The 17,941-nt window shown below is 45.1% G+C and overlaps 1 protein-coding gene across 2 annotated transcripts in view; it reads right to left on the reverse strand.

The window, feature by feature from the left end:
• The window catches only part of TMEM86A (transmembrane protein 86A), a 25,877-nt gene continuing 7,936 nt past the window's right edge, over nt 1-17,941 (reverse strand). The window contains exons 2-4 of one of the 2 annotated variants that reach the window (XM_021525653.2): nt 9,764-10,028; nt 5,810-6,279; nt 1-5,398 (exon numbers count right to left, since the gene is read on the reverse strand). In XM_021525653.2, the coding sequence (XP_021381328.1) occupies nt 5,852-6,279; nt 9,764-10,028 (693 nt within the window). In that variant the 3' untranslated portion in view covers nt 1-5,398; nt 5,810-5,851. Of the gene's footprint in view, nt 6,280-9,763; nt 10,029-17,941 lie in introns of both variants that reach the window. The other variant, XM_021525652.2, reaches the window with a different exon arrangement.

Genomic DNA, 17,941 nt, shown 5'->3' on the forward strand with positions numbered 1-17,941 from the left:
TACTGAGTAAATTAATATTTTTAATTGCTGTTATACACAGAAGAAATGAGAAAAAAAAAAACATTCCAAACAAAGAATAGTAAAATCAGCATAAAAATGTGTTAAGAAAAGATCCCAGATCAAGTGGCTGTACTGTATGTGGTGACCTTTACAATCACAGTAAAGAAAGTAAGTGCTAGAGACTTTCAGACATGGCAAAGTGCTTGATTCCCCAGAGGAGAGCAGCTGCTTCAGTCACATTTTCAGTGCACTCTGCCTGGAATGTGTGGGAGAGGGGCTGGAGCAAGAGACTCGCATGGGTCCAAGACATAGACATTAGTGTTCAGGATAGACCAGCCACTCTGCATTCTCAGTCAGGCAGAACTGCCACTTACCCAGTGGCATTTGCTTTCTTCTTCCTTGGGGCTTTTTTTTGTTGGTTGGTTGGTTGTTGGTTTGGTTTGGGGTTTTTTTGGTGCATTTTTGTTTTGTTTTGGTTGGGGTTTTTGGGGGGTTTTTTGGTAGTTTTAGGGTTTGAGTCTTGCTTTTGCTGTTGCTTTCTGGTTTTTGAGTTATATTTAACAAAGCTTCAGGTTCTGCTGGCCTGACCCTGCCAGCACCATAGGCTTGGAGCAAGCCTCCCCAGCTGAATTAGGAGCAAGGCTTGGTCCAGCAGGAACCTGCAGAAGCAGGGTCAGATAAAAATGTTTGTAGTGATTCAGCACCATCGCCCAATGGGCTGGTTTTGGTTCCTTGCTTTTCTTCTGTCAGGAAGTTGTCTTTTATTTCCTTATGCTCTGTCTTTTGACTGATCCAAACTGGCCCAGTCATGCTACCACTGAAGTCTTGGTGGCTCAATACGTGCATCTTGTGCTTCAGCCTCACTTTTGAGCCATCACACCACTCCAGTAGCTCACTCGACAGCAGCACAGTGTCACCACAGAAACAATACAGACCACAGAAGTTTTGGCATTCCTGCCAACTGGCCACTTTTTTTCTTTTGTTGTCTGTCTAGAATTTTTATTCTTTACAGTAAGAGCAAAAATAAAATAACATTAAGAAACTTTTCTTCAAACTAAGAAAATGAAAATCCATCAAATATTTTAAAGAAACCATAAAAATTTGCATTGTGTTTGCTTCTGAGTTCATATTAAGATTTTACTGCAGCTGCTTCAAAATAATGGTCCATTTCACATGTACACAGCTCACATTCCTTGGTGTGTAATTCCTTGCCTTCATATGTGTTTGTACAGCAGCTAGTGCTACAAAAACTAGGTAGTTTCTAGCTGTGGCCCAGATTTATAGCAATGAACAATGGCATTTTTATCCTAGTTGAGAACATGGTGATGGTTGAGAGCTGTATTTCTAGATCAACTTTTATTCTGGGCCATGGGACTGGTGGTACATGCACTTCCTTTGCTACAAAACCCACTGCTTCCTTCATTTGGATGAAAGAAAGGGAATTCAAGAAGGACCTTATTGATTCTATCAAGGCTTTCTCTCTCTGCTGATTTTAAAGCCAGTGAAACTTACAATCAGAGAAATTAAACATCCCTTTGAAAGTTGTCTCATGAAACTCAGCTGACCTTCTGCAGACTGAAGGTTGAACAGAATTATTTAATTTTCTGTTCCAGCTTTTTCAAAAGCCACAGCAGACTGTGAGGCACTCTGTTTTGGCTGGATTGTATTTATTCCAGCTAACACTGAGGGACAAGACCAGACTGCAAAAGTTGGATGCAAGGTTCACATCTAAGAATTTGGTCAAGGCTTTTAGAAGAACTAAACATCATTTGCAAAACTGAAATTAGAGAGTTCAGATTTTTAAGCTAAACCTCCCACAGAGTTCAAGTGTAGCTGAGCCCATCCTGTTAACCAGCATGAATAAATATTTTGCAATTTTTTTCTATATGATGAAAATTGGAAAGGCAGTGACACATTCTGTGTTTTAAGAAAAGCCCTGCAGATGCCTAAAAGCAATTTTAACATTGAAGTTGGATAATACTTGTGACTTACATAGCACTTGACATCTTCAAAGTGCTATATGAGCATCAATCCTCACGATACCCTTGTGAGGTAGGTAAGGGATAATATCCCCATTTTAGGATGGGGTGAGGGCCTGGTCCCCTTCTGGGATAACTTGGCATTGCACTGGTCCTCATACACCACCAGAAAATTTAAGTGACTCACGCAAGGCCACAAAAGAAGCGAGCATGGATAAAAGGCAGGAGAACTACCCAGGAGGATTTCTGTCATGAGAAGTCAGCAACTTCCCATCCTCTTCCAAGAACACAGTAATGATGCCTCTGCTTAAAAGACACCCTGTCTGTATTAAGAAACCAAGCAAAGAGAAAGAGGCATCTGCCACCGAGCTCTGTAGTTGCTGTTTGCTTTGATCTGCTTCTTCCACAACAGCTCCCAAAAATACCACAACAGCAAGATGAAAATGCAGGTGTTAGTATCAAACTACAGGACTGGAAAACTTTGAAGAGCCACTAAAAACTGCCAAGCTCATCCTGGGAACTTTAAAAACTTGTGTAAAAATATATAAATCGCCTCCACTGATGACAACATGAAACCTTCAAGCAATCTACTCAAAAGCCATGTAAGAGTAATCCTTAAAACAATCAGTCTTACAGATGCCTCAATATGGAGGAATAAGAAACCAGGTATCCAGCACAGAATAAGAGTAAAGCTTAAAGTTAAAATCCTCTGGCTTTGTTCTTCTTGAGCTGCCATTTCTACATGACCATCACCCATACAGCATTACTAGCACTTAAAAACAAGGTGCAATTAGCACTGCTTCTCTGACTGACCCTGGGAATTCTGTGCAAGGAGGATCTGCCTACAGAAAGAAGCTGAAGTAAACGTGCTGCATCTTTTTTGTCCAATTAAAGAGCCAAAGGACCTCCAAGAGGGTGATAACTATAGAAAGTAACCAAACCACGTGTGTAAGCTCAAGTGACCATAGACAGGGTTTGCAGAAGGATATTTGGATACAGTAGTGTGAAAAGAAAGCCTCTGTGCTTAGCAACAAAAGGAGCTGCTGCTGCTGGGGCCAGGAACACTACAGCACTTGGAAGGCTTTAGTGCCTCTGTAACTTTCCTGGGCCAAAGACTGGGTGCTTCTCAAGAACCGTACTACTGAAAAGGAGAAGAATGGATTTAACCTCAATTTTACAGGGCAAAGAGGCAACAGGAGGGTCCACAAAGCCAGCCCCACAGACAGTAACACCTTTTGTCACAGATGAACAGCACTCCATTTTTTGCTCTATTTCAAAGTGAAGATTGCCCTCGCTGGGGTTGAGGGAGCAGTTTTAATCCCAGGAAAAGTTATTTAACAGACTGCCAGCAACTGCTTAGTGGTTCTCAGGATTTAGGCATCTCAAAATTGTGTCAGATCATAGTCCACAGCAGCTGGTCTCTTCCCAGCAGGAAAAAGCCTCCAGGAAAATGGTCTCATTCAAGTAATATGGATTAAAAAGAGGAATGCAGAGCTAGAGAGAGATTTTGAAGATTAAGAGCCTTTGCCAGCAAGCATCCAAGCCAACCAGGACTCTTCTTTGTATGCTTGAGGGCTCTGCCTCATGTTCCCAGGAAGGCTGAAGCTGTTGCAGCAGCAGGATGGAGCCAGTGTGACTGGCCAATGTGTTCCAGCCAGATCATTCCAGGTGACCTGTCCCAGGACAGCAAGGGAACAACAGCCCACTTGGGCTCCACAGGTTTTGCTGTCCCACCCAGAGACCGCTGCCACCAGAAACTGCACCTCTGATGGCCAGTGGAGAGGAGAGGCCTCCTAATAACACATCAAGACTCTTTTCTGCAGGTATCCAGTGGCTGATGGTACAGCAGGATAGTAAGAAGAAAAAGCACACAGAAATGTAACTCAGCTATTTTCAGGCAGTTCAAGACTACTTGTTTCTAGAGAAGGAAAAAAAGAGAATCAAAACTCAGGACTTTTAAATAAAGCTTACTTTATCACACAAGCATTTCCCTCAAAGCAAAGGGAAGCTCAGGATGTGGGGAGCTCCTCTGAAGAACTGCCAGCTAAGGACTGAGTGTGCTGACCCATGCCAAGGAGCTGGGATTCAAAGACTGCAGTGTGCTGTTTGCTCACATGCTGGGAGGATGGTGGGGTTCACCTCAAATGCTTAGACTTCCCCTCAGCTGGGTCATTTCATTGCAGGAGGAGATTTGCAAACAGCCAAGCTGAGTAACAGCAGGTGACATCTGCAGAGAGCTACACTGCAGGGTTCAATCTGTGGCCAGGAGATAAGCAATGCTGATGAATGAAAATGGTGTATGGCTCTAAATTCCCTTGGCTGTTTACTCCAGGCAGGCCCCCATGTGCCAGTGAATGAATACTGACAGTATTACATAACAGCATTAAAGGGAAGGGATTACAGGGGCTGTGCTACCTACAGTGCTTTCCCTCTCCATAATGCAGCTGACCTCTCTGATCCCTGTCTGAAAAGCAGCAGATGCCCCCACGGGGTCAGGATGGCTAACCCAGATTTCTGTAATACTGGCTGCATTTGCACTGATGGAGAAGTCGTGGGGAGGCAATGCCTATTCCCTGCCAGGCACACCAGGTGAGGCTGGAGAGGAACAGGAGCCCCACACAGCACCTCTCAACAAAAGGAAAAAGCTAGCAGGGTTCTATGTGAGTGCATGTGAGTTTGAGAAGGAAGTGGCTGGCGTGTTGAACACAAAAGACAGAAGCTCTGCTGAAAAGGGGCTTTCTGACAAAAAAAGAGAAGTGGTGCAAAGAGGATTGTTTTCCACCAGCTGGAAAAACGTGGCAATCTACATCCAAAATCAGAGCCTTGATCACAGGAAATGTTCACACAAAGGTTTAAGATACTGTAGGCAGCAGTACTAAAAGTACTACTGAAAGTGCTACTAAAACTTAATGGGTACATGGGTATATTACTTGTTAGAACACTGGAGAAAAAAAGCATAAAGATTAGATGCCTGTCTGCCATAGTAAGGATAATTAGAACATACACCAAGTAAGACAGTTAGTAAGTTCTGCTTTAAAAATCAAAGTTCCTCATGTGCCCATTCCATCTCACTGGTGGCTGCAGGCACTATGTAACTTCGTGCACACGGAGAGGGAGAACACCAAGATGTCCCTGAAAACCCACCAAATTCCTGCTCTTTACAGTTCTGCCACAGGCAGCAATGCTGACCTGCACCTAGAGACCTGTCCTGGAGCAGTGAGCACTGCAATCAAAGCACACAGCACTGCCAGCTCCTCCCTCTGTGTCCTCAGCTTGGGGTTCTGCTTTTATGCTGGTTCAGCTGGGTTCCACTGCCCCACACGCTGCCATTGACTCCAGAGCTCAGCTCCCAGCTGGATATGCTGTTTTATTCTCCCTCCAAGCTTCCTTTCAGTAGAGAAATAGCTCCAGTTTGCATTCTGTAATGCATACAAAGAGACAAACATCAGTTAAATTAATTTTTACCTATGACTTCAGCAGAGATCTGTGCCTGTCTGCCTACAGTTGAGAGCAGGCCTTTTAGCACAGTGTATGGCCAAACCTCCTTTCCACCAGCCCTCCTCTTCCCAGACATTCAGCATTAATTTCAAGACTAACAAGTCAAATGCAGTAGTACAGCACTTCCAAGGAGGAAAAGTTGAATGAGTAACTACTGCAGGGACAGTCTAAGCTTTCTGATGTGGACTCCACACTGAAGTAAGCTGTATTCAGAGAAAGCCAACGAAAATAATGTAATTCCCAAAGGTAATGCTTCAAAGAAGCAAAATCAACATCACCAGTGTGCCTAGAGAAATGGAGATCTCTCTCAGGGGTGAATGCAGCTACAGCACCTGAGATATAACCCATGTGTTCACAGACTATTGGCATTCCACCTAGCTCCTCTTCCTGAAGTCCTCTTCGTCCCTGGTCTCCACAGCCGACAGCGCAATCAGCATTTGGGCCGCGTAGTAGGTGGCCATGATGATGAAGCGCGAGTAGGGCACGGGGAAGCAGAACTTGTTGAGCGCGATGGTGAGGTCCGACACCATGAAGAGCATGGCGCCCACGCAGGCCGACAGCTTGGTCCACGTCCACAGGTCGTTGCAGAGCTGCACGCCCGCCACCGCCCGCCAGCCCATGAAGCCGATCAGGGCGATGTAGACGGCCACCAGGTAGGTGAACGGACCCGAGAGGTAGGAGTACAGGAAGGCATAGCAGGAACTGGAAACGACGCCCATCAGCAAGCCGGCTTTGAGGTCCAAAGGCTTCATGCCAAAGGCTGAAGAGTACAGGATGTGTGTGATGGCGAACATCAGCAGACCTGGAGAGAGGCATCGACACAGAAAGTGTGACCTCTCATCAGTGACTGGCAGTCAGCAGCAGAAGAAAACATTTCTTCCAGTGTTACCTACCACTAACACTGCCAGTGATAACCATACAGACCATTTTATTACAAAAATCTGTACGTGGGAGATAGCACCAAGCCTCCAACCTAAATAAAAACCCCCGCACAAAATACAGCTGCAGGAAAGTACAGCTCTGCTGTGACAAAAGCCTTTCTGCTAAGAAGCTGGGTGGAACTAAGCTGCTGGAGAGTTAATTGATCTTGTTTTTCAGGTACCTCCTCTTCCCCTACTTTGGGTGGAAGGTTGAGAACAAGGCAGACCAAAGACCACCCCCTCTAACTATCCATAGTGTTTTGCTCATAGGTCACATGTGGAACAAGGAAGACTGGAACCACAGCAGTGTAGGAACAAAACCTGACAAAAGACCAATCCCTCTGAACCCTGACACAAAGCTTGCCCATATTTAGCCACAAACCCAAAGGCACTTGAGGACTAAATCTAACTGCTTCTCCATCTCTGCCCAGAGCTGGGAGAAATCTAAACTGGAAAGAAGCAGCTGGCATATTTCAGAGACTGCACCAATGTGATCTGCCAACAATTTTATGGCTATTTGCAAGATTCAGATGAACCTTACCAGGAATCAGTCAGAGAAAATAAAATGCCAGCTTCCCTTTGAAGTGCAGCACCACTGAGAAATGCCAGATGTGGGTGTTGGAAGGTGCTGCCCCTGTTATTAACTTCTCACTAATCCATTTGACAAAAATATGTCCCAACATGTTGGTACAGCTGCTGTCTCCAAGCTGTCAATGACAACTGTAGATAATGGGGCACAAACAGAGCCCAGCTTCTTGGGTCTTCTGGTTCCCAGACCCACACATGGTGCAGCTGCAGGCTCTCCTACTTTATCTTGGTAGGGTTATTAGAGGAGCTGGAAGTTTTCATGCAACTCTAAAGCATGAAATGGAGAAAAGGATCTGGGAAGCTGAGTCCTCCAGCAGGACACTTGTTCACATTTAGCATGTGTAAAGGCAGTCACAAAACCTGCAGCTGGCACACGTTACTTCATCCTACTACTCTTGTTGAGGCAGTCAAGGAAGAAGTGGAAGCATCTCCCTGACTGTGGAGAAGACCAGATCAGACACCCACTGAGAGCTCAGCTGTGGTGGGATGAGAAGAAAATCCACAAGAGAGAGGAGGCTGGTGGGATCTGTTTTGCAGGGTGAGGCTAGAGTTAAATGGACAGCGTGAAGGGGAAAGAAGAGAAGCACAGAGGACAATGAGAAGCTGATGTTTTACCTCATGGACAGAACACTGAAGGAACTGAGAAGGGATTTAGGACAAGAGCTTGTTACAGGGTTATAATGTAAGAAAGGTTAGAGCCCAGGAATGTGCTAAGGAGAAGAAGTATATGTTGTCCCAGCAGTGAGCAATGGTCTTTCCTTCACTGTCATTATATGGAGCATTCTGCAACAGGGAACTGAAGAATGTGATGTCCTTCATGCATGCATCTGGCAGGGAGGATGAGGAGAGGACAGGGTGCGGCAGGCAAAGAGCCTGGAAAGGCAGAAGGAGTTTTGTGATATGTGGTGATACTGGTCACAAACAAGGGAGTCAGCTCCCAGGTTTACTCATTCAACACCCACAAATCAAGCCAGGAACTGGGGAAATCTGTGATGGCTGCACAGGGGAGGGGGTGCACTTCTCTTGTATTTCTTAGCCTTTAGCTTGGTCCTCTCAACCACATCAGGGAGATAAGCCCTTTTCTCCCACTTTCTTCCTCTGGGTTTCGTCAGGCTGGCAATAAGGCCTTTTTGCTAGTCCCTGTCTTCTTCACCAAATGCATAAATTGTTTGTAAGTGCCTGCTATCAAAGGAGGTGGATATTAAGATATTAACACTGTAAAATATCTTCTACATGCAGTAAGACAGTAGTCAGAAAATAATGTGTTATTAGTGGACTGAAACAGCAAAAATGAAAAAAAGTCAAGCATGCCAGGAGTAGGTTCCCAGGCTCTCGCTTCCCTATAAAGTAATGAACAAATGTCCTTTTATAAACTCATTGTCTCAAAAGCTTTTCAAATGAGGCCAGTTTCCAACCCTTTTCACTCCAAAACTTGCAGAAATTGAACAGAATGTACATTTTCATCCAGTCTTTCCTCTTTTCTCTTCAAATTTCAAATTCCCACAACTGATGATGTCAAAAATATTGTCAGTTGTCAGCAACAGCAACCTGTTGAGTTTTAAATAGGAGAAAATACATTTTGCAGGCAATGTGAAGGATGAAGTGGAGCAGTGCACTTTATCTGCTTATATCTGAAATATATACCCCAACTTTTAATGGGATGGGGATAAGCCCTTGAGAAGCAGGATTAAAATCAGATTCAGAGCATTTGGCCTTTCATATCTGGCACTGCACACACTTCCTTCTGGTAAAGAAAGAGCTTGTGGAAATCCCAGAATAAAACTAAATACTAACCTCATGAGAGAGGGGAAAAAATAAGCCTTTGACTTTCAGAGCTGACAACAGCACAAGTCAGGAAAGTTCCCTCATCACATTTTCCAGAGGGACAGTTACAGCAGCCAGTTAATGGCAGGTGTTATGTGCAATGCCTGTGTTGCTTAAATTAACTTCAGAAACCCCACCAGTCATTTCAGTGAAGAACTCAACTGCTGCTGATTTCTTTTGACAGTCCAAGGCCAAGGAGAGACTTGCTGCAGGCAGGTTCAACATGACTTTAAATGATTAGTCTGAATCATTATGTTCCAGTCTGCAAACTAGCAAAATAAACCAAGCTCATTGCGCTCTGAGAGATGTGGATTTTTCTGTAGAGAAGACCACTGTGGTAAGGTTTGTCCTTGACCATCATTTAAAAGTTTGCAAAACAGACATGTCTTGTACAACAGGCTGCATGATTCACACTGATGAACCTGCATGTAGGACAAGATTGATGCTGCTTTGGTTTTTATCATCCACTTAATGCCTCCCCCAGGCTATGGGCTTGTCTATCAAAACATAAATGTCCTCTCTACCAAGGAGCTGTGCACAATATGTCCCATCCCCAGTCTTCATAGCAAAGGGCTGACAGATATCCCTGCAGAGAGATAGGAGGTAAACGCTTTCCACAGCTTCATGGGAACTGATGAGTGCCACGAGCGTTTCCTTCTCTTCCCCAGGTATTCTGGCATGCCACCTTCTCAACTACAGCCAGCCCAGATGCTGTGACACATGCCAGGAAACCTAACCTGACCCAATTACCTCTCTAACCTCAAGAGAAGGACTCATCCACAATGTACTTCCTCAAACCATGAGGGATTTTAGTCAAGGGATGAGTGCTTCCCAGCGCCTGGGGCTTAAGCTGTACATGAATAAACAAAACATGCGGGCCAGCAACTCATTACTAAATAAAGAGGGTAACAGCTGGGCACTGTGGCATGCCTTTAGGACTGACTGTATACTCACCATGAATGAAGTAGCCCTGCTCTTGCCAGATGAGAAAGGCATCTCCCACTGCTGAGAATATGAGTCCTGCTAGGATGCGGCTGGCACTCCGGTGTGACACTAGGAAGTTAATCCCATGAGCCAGAAGGAAGACCCACAGGCAAAAGATGGGTAGACATTTAATGAGGGCACTGAACCAGGAGGGGCTGGAAGTTGGCAGCCAAAGGACAAAGTAGACACAAGTGGCTTTAAAGAAGGGGACCAGTTTGGGGCCTTCACTCTTCACCTAAAGAAAACAAATGTTAAAAAACAAGTTAATAGGATCATCAGAAACATCAGTGGAATAAACTTCATAACAGAACTGGCTCCTTCCCTTTGAAAGTTGCTCTTCCATATACTGTCAGCTGACAGTGCTCCTACCCCAGAAATGCTGGCTGAACTTGACCACGACCCTCTGCCTGGACCTTTGTGACTCTCTCTGCTGAATACACTTCTCAGTTGGCAGGATGGGCTTTGAGTGATGGATTTCAAGGAAGTTTTAGAAACTTTTCTCTTTATTTGTTCCACTGAAAATATTCAGGTCATTAGTCAAACTCCTCTGGTGCTCCTTGTCACCTATCTTGTGTTTAGGCTAATCTTAAAGGTGCAAAACTTATTTCTGGTCTAAACAAATGAATGGGGATACAATCATCATAAAATCACACCAGAACATCCTTTTATACACCTTTCCAGGAACTGTGAAAATACTGCATGCCCAGATATATCCCAGCAGCAAACAAGCCAGTAAAAGCACAAATCTTCTCTCCCATTTTCACAAATCCTCCTGCTTAGCCAGTTGCAGATCACCCTGAGGATACAACCTCTCTCCCAACCCATTCTTTCCTCTGCCCCGTAGCCTCATGCCTGGAGCTTGCTGCTGGCATCACGAACGTCAAAACCCAACACATCAACCTCCCAGGTGAGGATGTCACTTCCTCTGCTGACTCATTCTAACATCAACCTCGTGTGGCTTTGTTCTAGCAATATACTAATAATACAGTACCATAATGCAGGAAATGTTTTGACTCAGGGCTCTATTGTGTAAATACAGACACAAAAATGCAGCACGAGCACTTGGCTACTCATAACAAAACCACAGCAGGGCACAGAGCTACAGGCTCCACAAGCTGGGTCTGCTCTTGACAAACACTGTGCTGAGACCACTCTGCACAGTGGTACACATTGTGTTCACCTGCCCTCCTGCCACATTTCTGCATTTCAGGGCAGGTGGGCAAAACTCCATGTGAGAAACAAAGCTATGATTTTATTTTCTGCTGGAGAAGAGCTGAGGGCCAAAACAAGGAGCAAGGGAAAGGACTGTAACTGCTTCCATGCCTGCCTGAGCTATGTCCCAGAGTCTTACAGGAGGCCTGTTTCCTCTTCCTAAGGCAGTGTAACCCCCTGAGCTCACCTGCAAGCAGGGGCTCACCCTCAATCTTATAATTTCTTTGCTCAAGCAAGATTTATTTCCTACATACCACAATGACTTCCCACAACTCATGCCCAAAGCACAAGAGGCCTCCTGCCCTGGAGGAGGACATAGGGGAAAATTCGGAGGCATACAAATTGATTTCACACTGTGAAATCAAATTTGTCTTTGTTTTTGTTTTTTTTTCCAAATAACTTGACTCTTTTTTTGCTTCCTGCATCATGGGACATTGTCATGACCAGTGTCCATCTTCCTTTGATGCAGGATGCCTTCATGCAGATACCTAGAACAGGTGAAGATTGCACAGGAAATATTCCATGCTTACAGTGCCCAGGTGATAAAGCCTAATCTTGTAAAAAATCAGGATCTTTTATGGGCACAAACAAATGGAGTCAAGTGGAGTAGGAAGACAGAAGCAGAGGCAGTGGAGGGCATCTTCACATGCAGTATCTAAAAAGGGAAGGCAATCTCTGAAGCAGTGAGGCTATAAATAAAGGGCATCCCAAGAAGACAGTGCCTTCAAAATTTTTCTCACATCTGATGGAAATTTCCCCAGCATATCAGCAGTTTCTTGGCAGTAAGGTATATCATCATACATTATTCATAGGCTATTGCCAACACAATTTTTAAACACTCCATTAAACAACCAGGCTACACAATTCCCTAACAAAAGGACATCAGAGCTGTTAACTTTCTTGTATTACATGGGGAGCCATCATGAGTCCTCTACTTAGGCTGTCTAAATTAATCACCATTTACCACTCCTTGTCTGCATTCCCTGGGAAAATTCTGGCAGCACATAGCAAATGAACTTGAATTAAAAGTCATAAAAACCCATGTAGGCTCCTCGCAGTACTGGGGTTGCCTGGGAGCTATCAAATATTGTAGGGGAAAGAGTGCACAGAAGCATACAGGAGAATATTTGGGTTAGTAAATATGGTAGGTTTTATTTAATACTTCATATTAACAGAAAAACACCTGCTAGGAGCAGTTACAATTACCATCACAGCTTGCCCTCCCCTGTGTGCACACATGATGAGACAGGTTTTAATTACACTTGTCATTTCCCCAGGAACCTTGCCTTACTGAAGCTAAGATAAAAACTTGTGCAAAATAATTATGTTTGCTTGGTAAGCTTAAAATTACCATTTCTCACTATTTGAATGTAAATTTTGCAAGCCCAGACAGCTTTATTTTAGAATAATGGTTTGTATTATTTCCATCCTAATAATAATTGAGGAATTTTTTATGCATAAGAGTTACAGCACTCTCATATAAGAATGATCTCATACTTTTAGAAGGGCTACAGGCTTCTCATCATTGACACTTTATTTCTTAACATTTCTTCTCCAAGTATACTTCAGATGAGTTATTTACAAGCATGCCCTTGCCCATCACAGAATGCTGCAGCTCACTGGAGCCCCTTTTATGGCTCTGACCAAGATGAGGGCCCCATGAGTGGCACTGGAAATACTTTGGAAAAGTTCTCCAAGAAAAACTGAGACAATCAGAGGGTGAGGGAGGATCATCCTCTATTTGGCCACATAGCTGAGGCTTGTAAAGGGGTGATGGGGCAATTTGCCACCTGAAGGACAAGCCAAGACTGGTATTGGAAAACCATGTACCAACATGACTGGAAGCTGTGGCCTGAGGAAAGCCAAGCATATAATCCATAATGGGACTTACTGTACCAGAGAAGGGGAACATTATTTCTTGTCTGTGTGGATAAATTGGATTAAACCACCCATCTCCTTTGTCCCTGTGTCTCAGAGACAGAATGTGAGATGGAGCTGCACCATGGGGCTGGAAAAGAAAGCACTTGATGGAGGTGACAAGACCTTTTTTGCTAATGTGTGTGATTGTCATGGCTTTAAGCTGGGCTTTGCCATTTTGTTACAAATTCTATTGCATTTTTCTCCTCAAATCTTTTCTCCTCCACTGCTAATTTACTCCATGCTGAAATGTAGTACAGAAAATATCTTGAATGCAAAAACAAGGTAGTACTTCCAACATTTTAATTTCTAAACCGAGCATAATTCTGGGCTTTTTCTCAACTGCTATGGCTACTAAGTTACTCAGAGTCTTTAAGAACTAGTTTACACTGCTATAAAGCCACTAGCTCTGTATTTGAGGAATTACAGTAGAAATATTATTTATTGAGTTATCTGTATCCAACCAAATCCAGTGAAGCCCTCCAAGACTTGGGCAGACTAGGAGGAAGTTGTGTCTTGGCTCTCACCAAGAGACTTTGTGCCAGATAATCTCCAGAGGTCCCTTGCAATCCCAACCATTCTGTGATCTCCAAACAGGACATGGTACTGGCACTTGCAGCTTTCTAGAGGCTTGGGGCTTGGCTATTCACCTCTCTAGTTGTTCACAGATTTACAGGATCCCTTCTTGCTTTGTCTGTACTCATTCTGCTCCAGTTTGACATACTGCTGTACATAGCCTGTTCTGACTGCTGCAGGCACATAACCAAGCCAAAAATTTACACCTGGCTCCTCTACTCCAGAATAAGCCCCATCCATAGAGGAACAGTTACACTCATAAGACAGTGCCTCGATTTTCTTTAACATTTTGGAGCCATTTGTCTGTATCTATTTCACAAGTGGGAAAGCAAATCTAGCTGCCACAGGGAAGGAGATATCTTGCTCCTGAGGTACAGAAGAATATCAGAAGCTTGTTACACAGAGTTGGCCAGAGTTCATTGTTCTTAAACCTTGCACTGGTCCCCGAAAACAATGTGGAATATCCACTAATGCTCTTCTCTCTGCAAAGCCCACTAAATCAGCCTGCAATGAAAATGAGTATACAGACACCAGCTGAGTGCCAGCCTGCTGTGGGGATATGGCTCACACCCACTAGGCTGCAAAGTGCAGCTTTCCAGGAAAAGTGCTGTAAAAATAATACCCCAGCCATTCCACTGAGCAACACTTGAGCACAATTGTGTGCACTGGCCAAAAAAAGCTGGGCTGTTGTCCTCCACCCAGCCCTCCCATCAGCCTTGTACCATTTTGTGTCTGAGCTGCTCCTCTTGGCTTTTGGCATCCAGTATTGTGGATCCTGCCTTGGCTCTCCCCTACTGTGATAATAGCTCCCACCCCCAGTTGTGTGCCAAAAAATGTTTATTTGGCTTTGTTGCCATGTTTGCTGCCACTGCAAGCCCACTGCCCAGAATATGTGGCTCTCTGCAAAGCTCTCAAGGTCTGCTCTCCTGCAGGAACAAACATGCTCCTAGGGGACAACCAATTGCCTGCTGCCATTTGTCAAGGAAGGTACTGGCTTGTACATGTCCCAGGTTGCTCCTGAATAAAATTCTGAGAGTAAGTGCTTGTTATGGAGGGTGCTGAAGAGTTACTGAATCGGCCAGTCAACCTGCCTGAAATACTGTGTTGGTGCAACATATCTTTGCAATTAATAGGAGGCTTTATGTTTGTGTTGGAGATGCCAAGGGCCAAGCATCCAAGGCAGATGGCTCCTGAACAGGCTCCACATGCTGCAGGAAATTCAGGGTGATAGATAAACCCTCCTCCCCTCAAGTGGAGACAAGACTGTAGAGGCTGCATCTAAAACAGATTTGTGAAATAGCAAATAAATCACCCAGAAGATGGTACGTGTTTTGCATGTGGGAGAAGCTGCATGCTGATAATCCTGTCTTCACCATGCTTATGCCATGCAATGAGTTTTGCCACAACTTTATTGCAGCTTCTGGCACTTCCAGGGCCTCTGTTTCTCCCACAAGGGTAATGCAGTGAAATTCAGCTCATGCTCAGCTGTTCAGTCAGACCTGTTTTCAAGGGGTCAAAAAATCATGGATTTGTCTAACAGGAGCCTCTGTTGTTCAGCACAAGCCAAAAGTAACAGGACTCTGCCTGAACACTTCCAGCCTGCAAAAAGATCATCCTCCCAGCTCAGACACATGAATGTCCAAGGCAGCTCTTCCATCCCCAGGGTCTCTTAAATTCCTGCAAAATAGGACTGATTTCTTGGCTTCCATCATTCCCCCCTCTACCCCAGCAGTCTCAGTACCCTCTTCCCCACCTCAGTTAAGCAAAGTAAGGTCCAGCTGTACTTCCAAGCTTTGCTTCACAGCAGACCAACACAGGGTTGAGAGCTAGAAATACTTGACTTTTTCTTCTTAAGACCAAGCTGGGGATATTTGCCAGAAAAATGCAATTAAAAAATTGGCACAGGCCCTCACAGTTCTTGGGTGGTGAACTCAGATATATTGCTTCACAAATTCTTGGCACCAGAAAAGTAGTCCTTTGGTGGAGGCACAGAGGAGCAGGCAGTGGGTTAAGATCAATCAAACTGGCATCTAACAAGAGCCCCCATGCATGGCTGGGCTGCTACAGACACAGCTGCATGCAGGAAAAAGAACCACAACAAAACTTATTTTCACCACCAAGTCAAAGTGCTACCCAACTTGCAGTCACATTAACACTCAAGCGAATCTCCAGATTAACCATAGAGGGGATGAAAACCTGTCAGCACCAGGGTGCTTCCAGATGAGTGACTGCCCCTCAGATGTGCAGAGAAGGGAGGCAGCTTGCAGCAGAGGTTCCCTGCAGATGCCTGGCAGCAGGGCAATGTTTGCCTGTGCCAGGCTCTCCCAGGTGGAATGGCAGCTCGAGCCCCCGCAGCGAGGCAGCACGCCCGGGCACCGTGGGCACAGCACGGCCACCCAGCTGGGCAGCAAAAATGGGCTGGTTTGTGCCGGGAGAGCTGGGGAGCACTCATCCAGAGGCTCCTGTGCTGTGGCAGACACCACTTCTGCAGCGTAAGTAAAACTGCAGCCCCATCTTGTCAGCAGGTGCTTAAGGAAGAAGAATGTGAAACACGCTGCGTGCTGAGCAGCCGCACTGACCACGCTCACAGGGCTGCTGACAGGCCAGGCTGCCTCAGCAGCCACTGTGACCTGGGAGCACTTGGACATGGCAGCTCTTTGCTGCTACACCCGTGAGATAAAAAACATGCATCTGCAGACAGCCAGTATGTATAAAAGTCACAAAGGAAACTGGAGTCTTGCCCTCAAGACTCCTTGTAGGAGGTTCTAGAAATGTGAGGGAACAGTGCCTTAGGAGCCTAAAGTAGATGGAGGAGGTTCTGGAGCTAAGGAAATCATCCCACCACTCAGAGCACTGCTTGTGCCACAATTGCAAGAGGAGCCCACTCCTACTTCTTGCCTTTTAAACCGTGACACTGCCCAAAGCTACCTTGAGACAACAGACCACAGTGTTCCCTCCAGCAGTTAAGGAAATTACAGTATCCATAAAAGTTATCTCCCGTACTGAATAGAAGATGAAATTCTGTTAGATTGGCTAATGAGGTACACGACAGTGTCTCTGGGACTTTCCTAGTTAGCAATAGTTAGCCCTATTGCTACCAGGCCAGGCAAAGTCAGGTACTGCTATACCCACCAATACCATACAAAGTCATTGGGTACCTGCCCTTGGCTTTCTGGGACTGCAGGGAAGGTGAAGCCTTTCTTTAGCCGATGTTAACTCATAAAAATTACAGACAAATACATTTAACCCTGAAGACTCAGCCTGGAAGTACGTATTTTTGCTAGAGTTTGTTTTTGGGGGGTGATTTTGGTTTTTTTTTCGATTACCAATCATATGTCCTGTCTACCAGACTGGCACAAGACCACAAGCAGGGCAATCTTAAAAACTTCTTAACCTGCAGTAGTAATGATTGACTCCACATCTGTAGCAATGCTATAGCTGTCAGCAGTTTTGGAGATCATGGTCAATAATGTGCCACTGCCAAGCACTAACAATACTAAACTAGTCAAGAATTCAAAAGCCTCTTCAAGCCTGCAGGGGCTGTCATAGACTAGTGCTTTCAGGATAGTTCAATGGCTCTCAGAAATGAAAGCAAAAATATAGGATTTGCCTGAAAGCATCTTATCTCAGAGCAAGGATTGCCTTCCCCCCCTGGGATTCCAGATCTTCTTTTTTGTGTAGCAGAAAGCAAGCCTCTCCAAACATTTCCTTTGCTGTAACTCTCACAAAAGAACCCCTTGCAGATGCTTAAAAACCTGAACCACAATGGGTCTGTCCTTTCATTTTGTTCATCACAGATGCAGCGCTGCCCCAGCAAGGGCACATACCCTTCCTCTTGAATGAGGTCAGGTGGGGCCATATCCCACTGCTACTCTGGACATCAGGAGGAGGCTCTGGAGCCACAGGGAATTCAGGAGCCAGCACCCTGAAATGCACTGTTGGTACCTGTCCCAGGCAATTCCTCTCAGGATGGGAAGGGGCAATTATTTGGCCTGTCACACTAGAAGCCAGATAAAAAATTTCTTCTGCTTATAGAACAGTCTCCCCAGCTTATCCTGGGGAGGGCTTCCAGACTACAAGCACTTGTTCTCAGAAGACTTATCATTATTTGTATCACACTTCTCTGTGACAGGGAGTTCAGACCTCTGTTACCCAGAAAGAAGCAGTTTTAGGCAAGCACAACATGTAAACTACAAGTCCCAGAGCCACAGGAAAAAGCAGCACCCCACTTGCAGGGCCCATTGCTACAGACAAGTGTCACCCACTGACACCTGCCCCCAGAGCTGTGTGGCAAAACAGGAGCCTCTCTCCAGCCTCTGGTGCAGACCCAAAACAAAGTACCCCAGGAAGAGCTGTCAGTTCTTTCCTTGTCAGCACCAAGGGCAGGCTGAATCTCCAGGTAATAGCAGAGAGGGATCTGCAGAGAGGGTGCTTTGTTCCCAG

Source organism: Lonchura striata, chromosome 6 (assembly GCF_046129695.1).
Source record: "Lonchura striata isolate bLonStr1 chromosome 6, bLonStr1.mat, whole genome shotgun sequence".
Taxonomy (NCBI): Eukaryota; Metazoa; Chordata; class Aves; order Passeriformes; family Estrildidae; genus Lonchura; species Lonchura striata.